Source organism: Leopardus geoffroyi, chromosome B3 (genome assembly GCF_018350155.1).
Source record: "Leopardus geoffroyi isolate Oge1 chromosome B3, O.geoffroyi_Oge1_pat1.0, whole genome shotgun sequence".
NCBI lineage: Eukaryota > Metazoa > Chordata > Mammalia > Carnivora > Felidae > Leopardus > Leopardus geoffroyi.
In genome coordinates this window covers 84,180,205-84,199,448 of record NC_059337.1, presented here as the reverse complement: position 1 = coordinate 84,199,448, position 19,244 = coordinate 84,180,205, and the positions used below count along the sequence as shown (strand labels likewise).

The 19,244-nt window shown below is 43.2% G+C and overlaps 1 protein-coding gene, 1 long non-coding RNA gene and 1 other non-coding gene across 4 annotated transcripts in view; 1 reads left to right on the top strand and 2 right to left on the bottom strand.

Annotated features, from left to right (window-relative positions):
* The window catches only part of SNX6 (sorting nexin 6), a 61,062-nt gene extending 44,459 nt beyond the window's left edge, over positions 1–16,603 (top strand). For both annotated transcript variants that reach the window (XM_045450667.1, XM_045450668.1), the window contains 4 exons: positions 5,150–5,236; positions 7,858–8,017; positions 8,105–8,190; positions 15,858–16,603. In XM_045450667.1, coding sequence (XP_045306623.1) covers positions 5,150–5,236; positions 7,858–8,017; positions 8,105–8,190; positions 15,858–15,911 — 387 coding nt within the window. In that variant the 3' untranslated portion in view covers positions 15,912–16,603. The remainder of the gene's footprint in view (positions 1–5,149; positions 5,237–7,857; positions 8,018–8,104; positions 8,191–15,857) is intronic.
* Positions 467–18,874, bottom strand: LOC123583547. Its single transcript, XR_006704935.1, has 2 exons — positions 18,658–18,874; positions 467–1,765 (listed from the first exon to the last, which is right to left on the bottom strand). It is a non-coding gene; the product is annotated as an uncharacterized LOC123583547 (long non-coding RNA).
* A 136-nt stretch (positions 18,875–19,010) lies between these two features.
* On the bottom strand, positions 19,011–19,174 carry LOC123584608. Its single transcript, XR_006705564.1, has one exon. It is a non-coding gene; the product is annotated as a U1 spliceosomal RNA (small nuclear RNA).
* Positions 19,175–19,244: the final 70 nt, after the last annotated feature.

The window sequence follows — 19,244 nt, the reverse complement described above, 5'->3', positions numbered from 1 at the left end:
CTTTGTTGAGAAAGATGAGTTCTACTTCAGAAGGATGAAGAAACAGACTTAGATTTGAAAATTGTAAGTTGTTTTTCAGGAAACTCATTTTTTTTGTTGCTGTTGTTATGGCCTTTTGGTATTCGTAAAAGTTCATATTCTTGATCAGAGAACATGTTCATTATAGAGACTAGGTTTACTTTTATGAAGAATGGTCTTTTTCTGGGGCTTTGTATGCTAGAAGAAAGTTTTAGATTTATTACGGTTTTACCAAGATTGCATTGCTTTTGATCCCCCTTGACACACTGGTTTAAAAGTGAGTTATATCTGTGTCCTTGGGTGACTCAACTGAGCGTCCAACTTCAGCTTAGGTCATGATCTTAGGGTTCATGAGTTTGAGCCCCACAGTGGGCTGGCTTCTTTGAGCACAGAGCCCACTTAGGATCCTCTGTCCCCATCTCCCTCTGCCCCTCCCCTGCTCACGCTCTCTCTTAAAAATAAACATTTAAAAAAAAAAAGTGAGTTTAACAATATGAGGCAAATACACAACTGCAAAAAAGGTTAAATAGCAATAATGCTTTAATATTGATGTAGTCTTGATTTTCAGGGATTAATCTTAGATACAATAATATTAAAACACTTTGATGAAGTTCAGAGAAGAGTGAAATGTTTATTATGTGTTTAATGGCACTTACCTGAGATTGGAAGTGGCTAGCCCATTGTAGAAATCTGATTTCAACGTGACTTTGTCAATTGAGTAATAGATAGTGAAGATAAGTAAAAGAAAAGGAGTTATTTTCTTACAAAGAAAACCATCATTAAATACATAAATGTTGTTGTAGTGAAGGGTCCCGAAAGCCCATTATTTCACTTTTGGTATTTGTACAAATGAGCATTTTCCAGGAAGATACAGTTGTTTCCTGTGTGTCTACATCAGAAGAATACGGAACTATCACAGAATAGCTTTATGAGTTAGTATTTTTGCAGAAGTAAATGTCAAGATGAGATTAGACATGCAAGAGATTGATTGGGAAGAACAAAGAGGGAGGAGCAGGATAGACATGAAGAGACTTCAGACCATAGTGCAGGTCTACACCTGGGAAAGGAGAGGGACTTGGTAGGAGGAGTTTCAGACTATAGCGCAGTCTTAAGAAAGTTTTGTCCAGATTAAAAGGGAGTCCTCAGCCAAAGTTGCTCATTAGAGGCAGTACGGCATCAGCAAGACTGGGCTAGTGCTACTGCCCCTGTGCTCTGTCATTGGGTGCAGCTGAGGCAAGGAGGGAAGGATGTATCATAACCTTGGGATGAATATTGTTCTGATCTAGAGAGATTGCAGCTGGGACTCTGAACAAACTATGCTCCTTGCAGCAAGCAATTTCTCATGAAGGAGATCTAGATGGCACGTTGCCATAGACACCACGGTCTTCATTTCTTTTGGTGTCTTGGTGTTGTTCTGGTTATTATTGCTGTGGCACAAACCATCCTAAAATCAATAGCTTAAAACGACAGCCATTTTATTATGCTAATGAATTCTTTGGGTCAAGAATTCACAAAAGGCAGAACAGAGGAGGCTTGCCTTTACTCAGTGATGTCTGGGGCCTCAACAGGGAACATATGAAGGCTGTGGGCTAGAATCCTCTGAAGGCTCTTTCACTCAGGTGTCTGGGGGTGATACTGGCTACCAACCGAGACTTTAGCCGGGGCTATTGGCTGTAACATTTGCGTGTTGTTTTTCCATGGAGCTGCTTAGGCTTCCTCACAGTATGGTGGCTTGAAAGCAAGCATCCTGAAAAATGGGAAGTGAAAATTGCTAGTTTCATTAAGGCCTTGAAACTGGCACAGCATCACTTTTGTATTGATCAAGCAATGTTAGGGCCCAGAATCAAGGGAAGGGAATACATACATACATACCCCTACTCCTTCTTAGTGGAAGGAGAGAGGAGCCATATTTAAAAGCACCCAACTTCCATCTAACATGTTACCTAGATTTATCTAAATCAGTTTATCTAAATTTATCTAAATCAATTTTGAATATATTTTATGTCTGTGCATTTATTGTTAGGTTCATAAGTTTATTTCTCTGTAAGGGAATGTGTCTTAAGCTTCAAAGTTTTTGCTAACTTTTTACTGAAATATATTTTACATATAGGAAAGAGCATATATGAGAAGTATACAGCTCAGTGAAATTTAACAAATTTAACACACCCATATAATGAACACCCACATCAAGAAATAGAACATTTAGGGGCGCCTGGGTGGCTCAGTCGGTTAAGCGGCCGACTTCAGCTCAGGTCATGATCTCATGGTCCATGAATTCGAGCCCCGCATCGGGCTCTGTGCTGACAGCTCAGAGCCTGGAGCCCGTTTCAGATTCTGTGTCTCCCTCTCTCTCTGACCCTCCCCTGCTCATGCTCTGTCTCTCTCTGTCTCAAAAATAAATAAACGTTAAAAAAAAAATTAAAAAAAAAAAAAAAAGAGAGAACATTTAGGGGCACCTGGGTGGCTCAGTCGGTTAAGCATCCAACTCTTGATTTTGGTTCAGGTCATGATCTCACGGTTCATGAGTTTGAGCCCCACATCGGGCTCCATGATGACATTGCTAAGCCTGCTTGGGATTCTCTCTACCCCCTCTGTTTTGCCCCTCCCCCCTTCTGCACATGCACACTCACTGACTCTCTCTCTCAAAATAAGTAAACTTAAAAAACAAAAAAAGCATGCCCTGTCTCCCTTCAGCTGCTTTCTGAGTCACCACCTCCTGCAAGGAAAACCACTATCTTAGCTTCTAACAGCAGAGATTAATCTTATTTTCATATTTTATGTAAATGCTTCATGCAGTATGTATTCTTTTATGTCTGATTCCATTTACTCAGCATTACATACATAAGATTCATCTGTGTTGGTTTTTTTTTTTTTTTTTCCTTTTTCAGAAGAGAGAGAAGTACTTTTCCTTTTTTTTTTTTTTTTTCTTTTCTTTTCAGTTTATTTACTTTGAAAGAGAGAGAGAGCTAGGGAGGAACAGAGAGAGGGAGAGAGAGAATCCCAAGTAGGCTCCACACTACAGCTTGGAGCCCCATGCAGAGCTCAAACTCATGAACCATGAGAAACCTGAGCCAAAAGCCAGAGTCAGATGCTTAACTGACTGAGCCATGAAGGCGCCCCTGCGTTTTTTGTTTTTGTTTTTGTTTTGGTTTTGGTTTTGGTTTGGTTTGAAGTTTATTTACTGAGAGACAGAGAGAGTACGCGTGAACGAGTGCACAAGTGGGGGGAGGGGCAGAGAGCGAGGAAGAGAGAAAGAATCCCAAGCAGGCTCCATGCTACCAGCACAGTGCCCGGCTGGGGGCTCAGTCTCACAAACCATGAGATCATGATCTGAGCCAAAATGAAGAATCAAACACTTAGCCGACTGAACCACCCAGGGGCCCCGATTCATCCATGTTGTTGCATGTAGGTATAGTTCCTTCATTCCTTCATTCATTGCTATATACCTTTCCTTGGCAAGAATATACCTAAATTTATTCATTTGTCCTACTGTTGGTAGGCATTTGGATCGTTTCTAGTTTGTGGCTCTTTACAAATAGTACTTCTAAGACCATTCTTAGATAGTTTCAGCTGAAAACAAGTAGATACTTGTTCAGTATATATAACCAGGAGGGGAATTAGGGGTCTTACGGTATCCATGTGAAAAGCTTTCATAGATCGTGCCAAACCGTTTCCCAAAGTGATTGTACCAATTTACATTCCCATCAGAATAAATGTGAGCATTGGGGTTGCTACACAGCTTGCAGTACTTGCTGTTGTCTTTTTTTAGTTATTCTGTTGGATGTGTAGGGTTTTTATTTTTAATTTTTTTAATGTTTTTATTTATTTTTGAAGGCGAGAGAGAGACAGAGCATGAGCGGGGGAGGAGCAGAGAGAGAGGGAGACACAGAATTCAAAGTTGGCTCCATACTGAGCTGTCAGCACAGAGCCGGACGTGGGGCTTGAACTCACAAACTGAGATCATGACCTGAGCCGAAGTTGGATGCTTAACTGACTGAGCACCCAGGTGCCCTGGATGTGTAGGGTTTTTAAATTTTAACTTTATTTCAATAGGAATTTCAGACCCACAGAAACATTGTGAGAATAGTACAAGGAATTCCTATACATGGATCACCCAGATTTCCTGAATGTTAACATTTTCTACATTGCTTAAAGTGCTTTTTCCCCAAAATGTCCATATTCATTCTGTTTCTGCCCTTTGTGCACATCTGTCTTTTTTTAAAGATAAGAATTAGGGGCACCTGGGTGGCTCAGTCAGTAAAACCTCCAACTCCTGATTTCAGCACAGGTCATGATCTCATGGTTCGTGGGATCGAGTCCTTTGTTGGGCTCTGCACTGAGTGCAGAGTCTGCTTGAGGTTCCCTCCCTCTCTCTCATTCTCAAAATAAATAAATAAACATTTTTTTAAAAAGATAAGAATTTTAATATAGTCAATACAGTTATCAATGATTTCCCTTGATGTCACCAAATTCTTGCTATATACATGTTCCCAGTTGCCTCAAATGGCTTTTTACAGTGGAGTTCATCTGACTTAGATTCCAACAAGGTCCCTATATTATATTTGGTTGACATAATACATCTTTATCCTCTGTCTCTCCAGACTGAAGAGTTGCATCTTTTTAGTCTGACATGGCTGTTTCCCATTTTATACCAACTCAAACTAACCACATCTGTTTATTACTCTGTGGTGTCTTCAGGCACATTTTGGTAATGTTTTGACTGTATTTTCTGGTTGTTCTCAGTAGGAAGATTGGTTTGTTACTAGTCTACCATCGTCAGCCTTTAACACTTTAAAATCATGTGTACATATCATTGAAAGGAAGTAACAAGAGAAAATGTAAGTGCTGAAAGATGGTACTGAAACACAGCCTAGCTCGGAACTTGAATCAGATATCGAGTCCTTCCAAAAATTCACTAATTTCATTTGATCTCCTTTTTTCTGTTCATTTCTTGTCATAATCATGAAGAAAAGTAATAGGCTAGTAGAAAGGAGAGGGTGGGAAACTTAGGTTAAATAGGAGTGGATACTATAGATATTTATAATTTTAATTTTTTTACAGTAATTGAGAAAGAAAATGTGGGGTGTAGACTATGTGCTAATTAAATGCCTGGTTTTTTCCCCTTTTTCAGAAAATAGAAGCACGAGTGTCTGCTGATGAGGACCTCAAACTTTCTGACCTTTTAAAATATTACTTAAGGGAATCTCAAGCTGCTAAGGTAACTTACTGTTCACTGTTTTTTAAAAAGGACTGTTTTATTAAAAGCCATCTCTTTAGAAGTTAGATTTAAGGTTATTAAAAATTATTAATCTGTTTATTTTAAATTATATTCTCAAGTGTGAATTTTTTTCTCCTTTTATAAATTGTAGGTCAGGGAACCCCACATAAATGTTTCCTCTATTGGGGTGCCTGACTGGCTCAGTTGGTAGAGCATGCAACTCTAAATGTTGGGGTCATGACTTCATGCCCCGTGTCGGGCCTAGTGCTTATTTAAAAGAATAAAAACTTGGGGCACTTGGGTGGCTCAGTCAGTTATGCATCTGGCTTTGGCTCAGGTCATGATCTTGTGGTTCATGAGTTCGAGCCCCACATTAGGCTCTGCGCTGACAGCTTGGAGCCTGGAACCTGCCTTGGATTCTGTGTCTCCCTTTCTCTCTGTCCTTCCCCAGCTTGTGCACGCATGTGCTCTCTCACTCTGTCTCTCAAAAAATAAACATTTTTTTAAAAATTATTAAAAATAATAATAAAATTAAAAAATAACTAAAAATAATGTTTCCTCTATAAGCTTCTGATACAGTATAGATTAGAATTTTTTTTTTTTTAATGAATTTGATATCGTCATTCAGGTAAAATGCCTACAAAACAAAAAGTAAACCCCGTAACTAAAGGAGTCCTAATTTGGTCTATATATATCTTATGGGGGTAAATGAGCTCTAAAATCAGAATGTGTTTTATTTTAAGGCGACTCAAATTTCCTTTTTTTTTTGAGAGTGAAGAGGGGGAGTAGGGGCAGAGAGAGAGGAAGACTGAGAATCCCAGCAGGCTCTGCACTGTCAGTGCAGCGACCGACCTGGGGCTCAAACCCACCAACCGCAAGATCATGACCTCAGCCAAAATCAAGAGTCGATCACTCAACCAACTGAGCCACCCAGGGAACCCAAATTTCCTTTGGAAGTCTATGTATGTGCAAGACTAAAACTCTTACTATCCAAAAAATGTTTAACAGAAACATCTGAAAAAAGCACTGAAAACTTAGTGGCTCAGATATTCCAAATTTTGTGTTAATTTATGAATCGGTATGTATTGTACAGAAAATTCCCATGTGGTCAGTGGTGATTTGAACACCACCTTTTCATTCCTTATCAAATTATAAATAGGCCTTCGGGCACCTGGCTGGCTTAGTTTATAGCACATGTGACTCTTGATCTCAGGGTCTCGAGTTCAAGCCCCACATTGGGTGTAGAGATTACTTAAAACATAAAATCATTAGTGGTGCCTGGGTGGCTCAGTTGAATAAGTGTCTGACTCTTGTATTTGGCTCGGGTCATGAACCCACGGTTCATGAGCTCAAGCCCCACATCAGTCTCCACGATGATAGTGTGGAGCCTACTTGGGATTTTCTCTCTCCTCCTCTCTATCTGCCCCACCCACTCTTGTTCTCTCTCCCAAAACAAATAAACTTAAAAAAAATAAATAAATAAGTAAGGGGCACCTGGGTGGCTCATTCGGTTAGGTGTCCAACTTTGGCTCAGGTTATGGTCTCATGGTTTGTGGATTCGAGCCCCGCATCAGGCTCTGAGCTGACTGACGGCTCAGAGCATGGAGCCTACTTCAGATTCTGTCTCCCTTTCTCTCTGCCCTCCCCCACTTCTGCTCTGTCTCTCTCAAAAGTGAATACACCTTTTTTAAAAATTGTTTTCAATAATTAATTAATTAAATCTTTGTAAAATAAAACCACAGCGTGATACCACTTCACACCACCAGGTGGCGATAATCAAAAAGATAAGCGTTGCCAAGGATGTGGAGAAATTGGGACACTCATACAGCGTCTGCAGAAATGTAAAATGGCGCAGCCACTTTGGAAGACAGTCTAGCAGTTTCTCAAAAGGTTGAACATAGAATTACCGAGTGACCCAGCAATTCCACCCCTAAGTAATGAGATAGAAAGAGAAAGGAAGACATGGTCACACAGAGACTTATACACAAATGTTCATAACAGCATTATTCATAATAGGCAGAGTGTGGAAAGAAACAAATGTCTCTCCACTGGTGAACGGACACATCCATGTGGTGTGTCTGTCCTTACGGCGAAATATTATTTAGCAGTCAAGAGTAATGAAGTACTGATTCAGTTATAACATGAATGAACTCGAAACTTTATGCTGTGTGAAGAAAGCCAGACAGAAAAGGCCACATATTACGTGGTTCCATTTTTTTTTTTTTCATGGCACGCCCAGAATAGGCAAATCTATAGAGACAGAAAGCAGATCAGCGGTTGTCTAGGGTTGGGGGGTGGCAAGGAGGAAATGAAGAATGACTGCTGATGGATGTGGGGTTTCTTTTTGATCGACACAAATGCTCCAAAATTGATGGTGGCGATGGTTATACAACTCTGCCAGCACACTAAAAACCCGTGAATTGTGCGCTTGGAACGAGGTGTCTGTGTGTGAATTACATCTCCATAAAGCTGTTATAAAGACCATTTGGAGGGTGATGGCATGTGATCTTCATGGCGTAAGCGTTAGCTCTGATGATGATGGGGGCAGTGGGGTGGTGGTGGTTGCCCGTAACTGTTCGAAACACGCGGCGTGTCTTACTGTGAAGCATTCTGTCGTATAGGATCTCCTCTATCGAAGATCTAGGTCACTAGTGGATTATGAAAATGCTAACAAAGCACTGGATAAAGCAAGAGCGAAAAACAAAGATGTTCTTCAGGCCGAGACATCCCAACAATTATGTTGTCAGAAATTTGAAAAAATATCTGAATCTGCAAAACAAGGTACTGTTATATTAACCTTTAATTAGACGGTATACCTTCAACTATTATGTGAATTAAATAGTTAATCCTAATTTCTTTTGTTCACAGAACTTATAGATTTTAAGACGAGAAGAGTTGCCGCATTCAGAAAAAATTTAGTGGAACTGGCAGAGTTAGAACTGAAGCATGCAAAGGTTAGTGTCATAGTCAAGATTTAATATTTTACGTGACTTATAATTTAGAAATGAGTCAGTCTTGGGGCACCTGGGTCCTCACGATTGGTGAGTTTCAAGTCCCACGTTAGGCTGTGCGGCCCCCCTTCAGATCCTCTGTCCCCGCTCTGTGCCCTTGCCCCCCCCAAAAGTAAAAAATAAACATTAAAAAGAAAAGGGAGGGAGGGAGGGAGAGAGAGAGAGAAAGAAAGAAAAGAAAGGAATGAATGAATGAATGAATGAATGAATTATGGGGTGCCTGGCCGGCTCATTCGGTGGAGCATGTGACCCTTGATCTCCTGGATGTGAGTTTGAGCCCCACGTTGGGTGTTGGGTGTAGAGATTACTTAAAAAAAAAAAAGAAAGAGAGGAAGGCAGGGAGGAAGGAAGGCGTCAGATATGGAATTGATAATAATCCTTTAATGACAGTTTCTTTCTGGAGGGATATTGGAAGAACCATTCCTGGATTAGAATGAATTATAATTGGAATGCTAATTTTTGAAGATCATTTTAGTACTTCAAAATAATTTTAAATTTTTTTTTTTTTTTCGACTTTTATTTATTTTTTTGGGGACAGAGAGAGACAGAGCATGAACGGGGGGAGGGGCAGAGAGAGAGGGAGACACAGAATCGGAAACAGGCTCCAGGCTCTGAGCCATCAGCCCAGAGCCCGACGCGGGGCTCGAACTCACGGACCGCGAGATCGTGACCTGGCTGAAGTCGGACGCCTAACCGACTGCGCCACCCAGGCGCCCCAATACTTCAAAATAATTTAATGTTAGTAAATAAATATCCTTCGCCCAGGGTTTTTTATAGTGTTTGTTTCTTCCAGATTCAGCCCTTTCTTGTAGTTAAGATAAAGCTTGGCCCAAGCCTTCTAATAAGGTTAGAACTAGAGAATCTTAGAATTGCGAGCGAACTTAAAGATCATCTAATTCAAGCAAGAATAATACGTGCAATTTCTCTAAGCGGTCAGCTCTGCAAGACCCTAGTACCTAATATGGAAACCAGTATCATTTGTGACTGCTTAAAAAAGATAAATCTATCTTTAATAAAAACTTCTTTTAAAATTTAATATTTGCTGGCTTCAATCAGAAGGACTGAAAGTAAAAATATATTCAAAATTCCTCAAATTAGAAGTAGTAAAGAAATTTAAATAAACTTGTTAGTGTTTTGTTTTGTTTTTTTAATATGTTTATAGTATTTACACTTTGAAAGTCATTAAAAAGCTTGAAACTCTACTAAGACGTTCGGGACACTCCATAACGCACAGAAAGCTGTTTCTGTGTCACTTTGACAAATTGGTCAGAGTTTAGTCACGTAAAATAAGAAAGATAAATTTGACGGATGCCTGGGTGGCTCTGTCCTTTGAGGATCCGACTCTTGGTTTCGGTCAGGTCCTGGTCTCACAGTTTGTCAGCTGGAGGAGCCCTGCGTCCAACTCTCCGTGGAGTCTGCTTGGGGTTCTCTCTCTCCCTGCCCCTCCCCGCTCGTGCGCTCGCTCGCTCTCTCTCTCTCTCTCTCTCAAACTCTCAAAATAAATGGGTTGGCTTTAAAAAAAGAAAGAAAAATGAATTTAATTTCTCCCACAGAAACATTTGGATATATTACCCTCAAATATTTGAATATATTCTCTCCTACAAGCTAGACATCTTTGAGCTAAATATATTTTATCCCATACATTTCAATAAGCTTTTTATATTATTACACTAGGTCATTGCTGTTTTCAAATATTGCATGCAGGGGCCCCTTGGTGGCTCAGTTGGGTAAGCCTCTGTCTTTGGTTCAGGTCACGATCTCACGATCTCACGATCTCACAGTTGGTGAGTTCGAGCCTGATGTCGGGCTCTGTGCCGACATCTCAGAGCCTGGAATTGCTTCGGATTCTGTGTCTCCCTCTTTTCTCTCTCTGCCCCTCCCCTGCTCATGCTCTGTCTCTCTCCGTCTCTATGTCTCTCTCTCTCTTTCTCAAAAAAAAATAAATAAGTAAAAAAACATTAAAATTTTTTTTTCAATATTGCACCCAGAAATGGAAACACCTTTCCACACGTGGACTTATTATTGTACACGTTTCTCCTTACGGCAGTTTTAGAGGCATAAGGGTTTTTTGTGTTTTTTCTTTTTTTTCTTTTTCTTTTTGCTTTTCGTATAAGGGTTTGTTTGTTTTTTTTGTTGTTGTTTTTTGGTTCTTTTGTGTTTTGTTTTGTTTTGTTTAGCGCCATCTTACACCAGCTTGATTTGGCTTATAATCACACATCTTCTCCTCGTTCTCCTCCTCCTTTTTGGTCTGTTTTCGAGCCTCCAACCTATAGTTGTGTGTTTAATTCTTTGTAGGAATAGTTTTCATTTTTGTGGTAAAAAACACATAAATGTACCATCTTACGCACTTTTAAAGCCTTGTTAAGTATATTCACATTGTCGTGCAACAGGTCTCTAGAACTTTTTCATGTACTGAGCATTTAATTTTTAAAATGAAGTTGCAGGCCACCGTTATGTCTGTCAAATTGTAGCTTGCTAGTTTTAGCCCAGTGTGAGATCTTTTGGAAGCTTCGATTTGATCATATAGTAGTTGACTAGGAGAGTGGTGATTACTCCCAAGTGATGGACATTTGTAGTTTGTATGAACTTCCCTTTTATGTCGTCATCTAAGTTTTACTTTAAAAGATTGATCGGGACCAAAGGAGTCAACATTGGTTCATCTAACCGGATAAGTGCACGGTACCCAAAAAGGCTGAATTTTTAGTTCCCTTCCTTTCTTTCTATACTAATTGATATTAAGTTATTAATGAGTATTCTTTGGTGATGGCTATTTGGGTAGCTAGGAATTCACCTATTTATACTATCATCAACCGTTTCCATTTTATCTGTGATGGATACAAGATGTATCCAATTCCTCATTACAATGAAGCTATATGTTACGGATTTCCTGGTCTAATCACCCTCTCAAAAGAAAATATTTCGATAAGGTTGGCACGATTTATTGTTACTGCACCCGTGTTGGTTTCTAATGTTCACTATGTTTGTTCTTTGTAAGGAGGTTATAAAATCTATTCAGGATTTTGTTAATAGGTTTAAGGAAGGATTAGCAGATTACAGCCTGTTTTTGTGTAGCCTGTGAGCCAAGAATGGCGTTGGTTTTTTGAGAGGGAGAGAGAGAGCACGAGCAGGGAAGGGGCAGAGGGGGGCGGGGGGAGGGGGTGGAGAAAGAGAGAGAGAGAGAGAGAGAGAGAGAGAGAGAGAGAGAGAGAACACCAAGCAGGCTCCTCCCTGTCAGCGTGAAGCCCGATGCAGGGCTTGAACTCCCTAACCGCCAGACCGTGACCTGAGCCGAAACCCAAGAGTCAGACACCTACCCGAAAGAGCCACCCAGGTGTCCCGGAGAGAGAGTATGTTAAGCAGGCTCCACGCCCAGTGCAGAATCCCAGACGGGGCTGATCTCACGACTAACCGTGAGATCATGACCTGAGCCGAAATCGAGAGTCGGACGACGCTTGACCGACTGAGCCACCCAGATGCCCCTCAGTGGTTCTTTGAAAAAAGGCGAAAGAATAGTATTTCATGACACGTGATAATTACGTGAAATTTAGATTTCGTCTGTAAGTGAAGTTTTACTGGAATACAGCCAAGCTCGTTCCTTTGTGCTCCGTCTGTGGTTGCTTTCATACTACGACAGCAAAACAGAGACCACATGTCTCTCAAAGTCTAAAATGTTTACTACGTGTTTAAGCCCTTTACAGAAAGTTTGCTGACCCGTACTATATAGATGGTTGTCAGCCTCTGGTTTCCAGATTTCTGTGCTTTTCAGGTCCTTTGTGAAATGTGTTCTCTGATGGGTCTTCTGCTCCAGTGGCTCTCTCAACTAGAGGCAGTTTTGCCTCCCGGGAGACATTTAGCAATTTCTGGAGACATGTCTGGTAGTCACAACGGAGGATGGGTGGGTTTACGACCGGTATGTAGGGCGCAGAGGGCAGGAATGCTGCTAAACTTTTGACAGGGCACAGGAGAAGCCCCCATTAGAAAGGATTCGACAGCCCCAAATACGTCAAGTGTGCCGAGACTGAGGGACACTGAGACTGGATGGCTCAGTCGGTGGAGCGTGCAACTCGTGTTCTCAGGGCTGTAGGTCCGAGCCCCACGTCGGGTGTAGAGATGACTTTAAAAATGGGGCGCCTGGGTGGGGCAGTCGGTTAAGCGTCCGACTTCAGCCAGGTCACGATCTCATGGTCCATGAGTTCGAGCCCCGCGTCGGGCTCTGGGCTGATGGCTCAGAGCCTGGAGCCTGTTTCCGATTCTGTGTCTCCCTCTCTCTCTGCCCCTCCCCCGTTCATGCTCTGTCTCTCTCTGTCCCAAAAATAAATAAATGTTGAAAAAATAAATAAATAAAATAAATAAATAAAAATAAAATCGTTCAGGGGCGCCTGGGTGGCTCAGTCAGTCAAGCGTCCGCCTCTTGACCTACCTAAGAAAATGATAATAAATTTTAAAAATGGTGATAAAATAAAATCTTCTTTTAAATGGGGGGTAGGGTGGGTGGTGCCTGGCTGGCTCGGTCGGAAGAGCGTGTGACTCTCGATCTCGGAGTCGCCAGTTCAAGCCCCACGTTGCGTGTAGAGAGATTACTTTAATAAACAAAACTTGGGGCGCCTGGGTGGCTCAGTCAGTTAAGCGTCTGACTCTTGGTTTCCGCTCATGTCACGATCTCACGGGTTTGTGAGTTCGAGCCCCGTGTCCAGCTCTGCACTGATAACCGTGGAGCGTGCTTGGGATTCTCTCCTCTCTCTCTCTCTCTCTCTCTCTCTCTCTCTCTCTCTCTCTCTCTGTCTCTCTCTCAAAAATAAAATAAAATAAACATTTAAAAAAATAATAAATAAAGCTTAAAAAAAAAAAAAAAAAAACACCGAGGTTGAGAAACGCTGCCCTCTCGTCTGAGGTTTCTTGATGATTTTGCAAATCTGAACAAAGTCCCATTTTGGTCCCAGAATCCATATAAGTTATTCCAAAGAGATTAGACATTGGTTAAATTTACATCCAGATGGTTTAAAACTACTTTGGATTTCACTCATTATAACCGGGATATGTCTTGCCATGTATTGGAACCTGGTTATAACAGAAAATTAGGTCATTTGGTCACTTTTGTGTCCTTGAAGATAGTCTCAGATACTTTATTAATGAAGCATCGAATGTATGATAAAGGCAGTGGAAAAAAAAAAAGGTGATGCTACTGCTGCCTGTGAGGGCGTGGAGTCCTCGTGCCTGGTGGGTAAGTGTGGACCAGGGTACACCCTTCTGGAGGGCGTTGGCAGTGTGTCAAGTGCAGGATGTGTATCCTTGGACTTCGTCCCACTGGAGGGATATACCTTTGAGAAGATCATGTCAGACACACAGACAGGCTCAGAATCCATCGTTCTACTGGCACAACATGGACAGTTACTGGGGCACTTGAAATTCTTAAATGTTTATGTTCCCCCAATTTCAGGCGCTCAGTAAAGTCGCAAGAAAAGTACAAAGAATCCCTGGATAGTTGTCACTAGAGTCCTCAAATGTGCACATTGTCATGTTCGCTCTGTCCTCCCCTCCCCCTCTTCCTCCCTCCCTCTTTACTTTTCCTCTTTACACAGTACACACACACACACCACACCCCTACCCTTACACATACCTGTTTTTGTCTTAAACCATTTAGGTTGCAGCTAGGAAGTCTCTTGGCTCTTAAACACTTCAGTGTCGATTTCCTAACACCAAATAATTCTCTTGAGTACTTGGAGCAATGACAAAGATCAGGAAATTACTATGGATACAGTACTATTATCTAATCCACAGACTTTCATGCCACCAGTTGTCTAATAATGAATAATGTCTTTAGTGGCAAAAGGGTACTCGAGATAATACATGACATTCGGCGCACAGGTCTTTTTATTTATTTTTTAAGTTTATGTATTTTGAGAGAGCGAGCGAGAGAGAGCGCGAGCGCACACGTGGGAGAAGGGGAGAGGCAGAGCGAGCAAGCGAGAGAGAGAGAGAGAGAGAGAGAGAGAGAGAGAGAGGGAGAATCCCAAGGCAGGCTCCGGCGCTGTCAGCGCAGAGCCCGGGGCGCAGGGTGGGGTGGGGGAGGGCTCCAACTCACGAAACCGAAACCGTGAGATTGTGACCTGAGCAGAAACCGAGAGTCGGACACTTAACCGACAGAGCCACCCAGGCGTGACTTTTCGTTTTTCTTGGGATGAGCTCTACACCCGCTGTAGGGCTTGAATTCATGACCCCCAGGATCGAGAGAGTCGAGAGTCGCGCGCTCTACCAACTGGGCCAGCCAGGTGCCCTCCCCGCCCCGCACCCCCCGCACGTGTCGTTTTAGACTTCCTGAACCCGGAAAGTTCCTGAGTCTTTGTATTTCATAACATTGGACGCTGAAAAGCACAGGTCTATAAGATGTCCCTCGCTTTGGGTTCGTCTAGTTACTGAGTTTAGATTCCCCACCTGTGGCGGGAATCGCCCAGAAGTGGTGCCCGGACCTTCTCGTTGTTGCATCCTTTCAGGAGGTTACATGCTGTTGATGAGTTGCCTCGCTGGCAATGTCTGACTTTGATCATTTGGTTCAAGTGATGATGTCTGCAGGTTTCTCAGTGGCCAAGTTACTATTTTACACTTTGAAATGAAGAAGTATTCTGCGGGGAGATACTTGGGACTGTGTAAATACCCCATCGCTTACCCAGCACTGTCCCACAGCATTTTGTGTGACGATGGAAGTGTCCTGTCATCAGCACTGTCTGGTACGGTAGCCACTAAGTAGCCACACGTGGCCGTCGACATGCCTACACTTGAAATGTGGGTGGTGCAACTGAGAAACTGAGTTTTTATTTAACTTTAATTAACAGAAATTTAAATTTTCCATCGCCGCACGTACCTAATGGCTACGGTATTGGCATTTCAGCCTTATGCTCAAAGCCACCGTTCACGACTTTTGCCTCCGTCGATTATTGTGGTGGCTGCCAGACGGTCACTTTTCTAATCCCATCGTTTTAGTTGGCTGTCTACTTACTGGAAGGAAGAGGTTTTCCTTTACCCCATGTATTTATCGGTGTAATCCATATATGCTTACATTTGTCCGGACACGTGTCTGAATTTGGATGCCAGCGCCCATGTTTTACAAATGGGTACGTAGGCCTGGCTGAATGTTACAGAATGCCGTTGTACGGGAACTTACGGCTATGTGTATAAAAACTGGTATCACTCACTACTCTAGTCCTGAAAGCGTACGTTATAATTTAATATGCCTCTACCCTAATACACAGATTTTAACGGCTAGAGGAAAGGGATAAGAACCGGTCTTGCAAAACGTCCGGTAGTTTGACTTGGACACACAGGGCATGTTTCATCCCTCATTAGAATCATGCCGAGTGATTCAACACCATAATACTGATCTAGGCGGAAATGTCCTGAAGAAATCTGGTGTGTGGAAAACCTTGTACGTGAAACAAATGATACGGTTTTATGTCTTTAAACCCGTACGTGTGTGGATAGTGAGTAGCTGTTTCCGGAGTTCTGTTGTCTTAATAAAGGTGGCGTTAGTTACGGGATTCCCAGCGCTGTTATATTTTCACTGCAACTCTTCCAGGCTGTCTGCACTTCATGATTTATTTTCCCTTCCTTTTTAGGGTAACCTACAGTTGCTGCAGAACTGCTTGGCAGTGTTAAATGGAGACACATAAGCCACACTCCGCCTTTGGTTAAAAAGGGCTGCCTTCCTTCAGATTTTATTTTTGTTTTCTTAATGAGATTAGGCATTTACTGCTCACTGGAAACAAAAGAAACAGCTGACCAAGTGCATCTACTCTCCTTTTTTTCTGAGAAGCGATGGAGCGGTGCCGTCCACGGGTTTTGCGGGTCCGTCCGTCTGTGTGGTGGAACGCTGCCCTCCTGCAGCTCCCCGTGTGCTCCCTGGGACGGTTGTCCATCGCCGTGCGCTCCTCCTCTTCCGAAGCCCAGCGTTCAGTCCTTTTTTAAGTAGCCTCTGTAACTGTCTTTATTTTCTGAATAGCGTTCCTTATGGCTGCCAATCTTATTTCCCTTTAAGTAATTTCTGATGTTTAACCCTTTCAGAGATGCATTGTTCAGACAAGATAAAGGTTGCCATTACCTTTTGTTTTCTTTTGGTGTTTTTGTTATGTTTTGTTTTGTTTTTTTAAAAACATTGTATGCCACCTTAGTTCATCCATGTATCCTGGTAAAAGCATCTTAATCAGACTTATTTTTAATTAATGAACATTTCCTAGAAGTTTTGGGACAGACTTTATGTAATCTTTGTAAGTATGATTTCTGATGAAAAGCGGCTGCATTAGTATGTTTGCCTTAAACTTGTAGACTAAACCGACTATTGTCAAATAAACCGTGGTAACAGTGATAGTTTTTAACTCTGTGGTCATTGTATCACTCTAAAATTTGGAGTAGCTGTAATCAATCTACTCCTTCGTTATGCTTTACAGTGCAGGTCTTCTCTCTTTTTTCTCTGAAAATGGCATGTTGAAGCAGGTTCACCAATCCCCTTACGAAAGAATGAACTGCTTCTCTGTGTGCTCTCAGCCTTTCCTACAAGATGGAATTGGGCAGAGGCAGGTTCGAAACAGCTGTTTCTAAAATACAGGAGGCAGACAGAATGGTCCGTCTGTGATGGTTTCCTGAATTCCATCCCTAGCCGGGTCAGTTAACCCTGTGACACGCCATCGAGCCACTTGATAGTCCTACTAGTGTACGGATTGGTATGGAGAGAGAAAGGGTGCTGTAAGGAACAGCCCTCGTGGGGGGGGGGGGGGGGGGGGGGGCGGGTGGGAATTGGAATATTTGGAATGGAAGGCTCCAAAAAGGATACTAGTTACAATACAAATATGATTGGCCTTTTTAATGTGAAATATCGCCACGTCATTTCTAATTTAAAATTCGATTGTGTGGTTTGGTTTTTTTCACTGTCTAACTTTTCTTCCAGTTGGAAACCACAGGTATTTGGGTTGGTCACCTTGTAGGTGGGTTCCTCGTTTACATTTTCCCCACCCCTGGTCTAGGTCTTCTGAGTAGTCACCATGATCCCAGCCTTGCTCTCCAGCATGTTCTCTTGCCTTACTGGTGTGCTGGTTCACGTTTCTCTCTTTCACTGGCGTTGTTCCCTGGTTATTCCCTGATGTCGTTTGTACTACCCCCCCCCCCCCCCGACCCCGGTTGCCTGAGAAATCTGTGTGTTTGGTCCTCCTGTCTGTCCCCTTCACTGGTGAGAAGACGCCCACGCGATGCTCACCAGTGGATGAACGGGACAGAGAGCCCTGGCTTCGGGACTCGGGTGCAGTCCCTTCGCCGGCTGCCCTTGTGGCCTAGGCAGGTTTGGTTCGCTTGACCTCTGTCTGCCTCAGTTTCTCTACTACAAAGGACATACTGACCTACCTACCTCACAGGGGTGTTGTGAGGATTAATAAACATTGGTACAGTGCTTTGAAAACGTGAAGGTGCTGTGTAAATGCTAAGAAACAGCAAGTGCGGGGCAAAAGGCAGTAATACAGTGTCGCACCTATCCATCCGCTAATCTGTTTGTTTGTACCAAGGGGGCCTTATTCCGGGCAAGGGTAGGAGAGTGGTAGGTACATCCCTTGGTCCCTGGTTTACATGTTTACGGTGTCTTTTGGGGTGGGGGTAGAGTGGAAGCAGCAAGTTACATATTAGTGTGGGGCAGGGTGCTTAACAAAAACACACATAAATGAGTTGACCGCACTATCCAAGGACCTTGTCACAAAACACACAAAGAAGGTGAAGAATGTAGGTTACTCCCTCAAGGGCATACTTTAGGAAAGATGCTACTTTGTACCTCCAGAACAATGGAAGTATTCCACAGCTCAGCTGCTGGTTCCCCGTAAAACAAAACCAAACCAAAAACTGGTTTCAATACTCTCGTGGTGTGTGTGGCATTTACGAAACCTTTAGGGACCATCTTGTGCCTGGGGGACACAAAGGAGAAAGGGGAAGACCCCCAGTAACAGAGACAAAGCCCTGCACTGGGTAGTAGTACAGGGTTTCTCCCACAGAGTGTCTTAACTGCACGCTCTGAGAGGAAGAGAGTGACGCGAGCAGTAGGAATGAACGACCCAGGAGGAATGAAGGTGGCGGGGTTGGTGGCAGTGAAGGTGGAGGATGGTAAAGAAAGGAAATCGCAAAAGAGAGTGGGGGTCCCCGGGCCGCTAAGGCCCGTGAGGCTTAAAGACTGGGCGAGTTTCTCCTCTGCCCCTAGTTTGGGAAAGCGCCTACAAGACAGATTCCGTCGTGAACTGCTACAGAAGTTGAGCTCAAACAGACCTTTCTGAAGTGAGGCACTACGCACAAGTTAACAGAGCAGGGAGGGGGGTGGATTTCAAGGAGACACTGCTGTGGTGGTGTGCGGGGGGGGGGGGGGGGGACACGAGGTGTCGCAGGGCTTACGAAGAAAAGAAAACGACCACGAAGCGAAGATGTATTTCTGCGTCGTCCCCCGGCCCCCCTTACGCGCCCGCCTATCACCACGTCCTCAGGCGACCGGAAAAACCTTCTCCGTGCTGCCGCAGTACGCGGGCTACAGTTGGCGGAAAGCGAGAGAAAGAAAAACAAAAGAAAGCAAAGCAAAAGCCGAAAAGCGAGCTTCTACTTTTCTTCAGGCTCGTTTTGGGTGGCGCGGGACGCGTTAGGACGAGGAACAACGCAACGCCAACACCGCGCCCGTACTGTGGAAGTGAGGCTAGAACGACGACTCCGCCGCGTGGCTGAACTCAAGTTCTTCCATTCGGACTACCAAAAGTCAGGGGAAAGCGCGAACGCAGTCCCCCACTACCACAAATTATGCAGTCGAGTTTCCCACATTTGGGGAAATCGCAGGGGTCAGCACATCCGGAGTGCAATGGATAAGCCTCGCCCTGGGAAAACCACCTTCGTGATCATGGTATCTCCCCTGCCAGGTAAGTATGAGTTGCGCGCCCCGCCTCGACCCACACCCTCGCGCTCGCCACGCTTCTTACACACGGTCACTTGCCCCA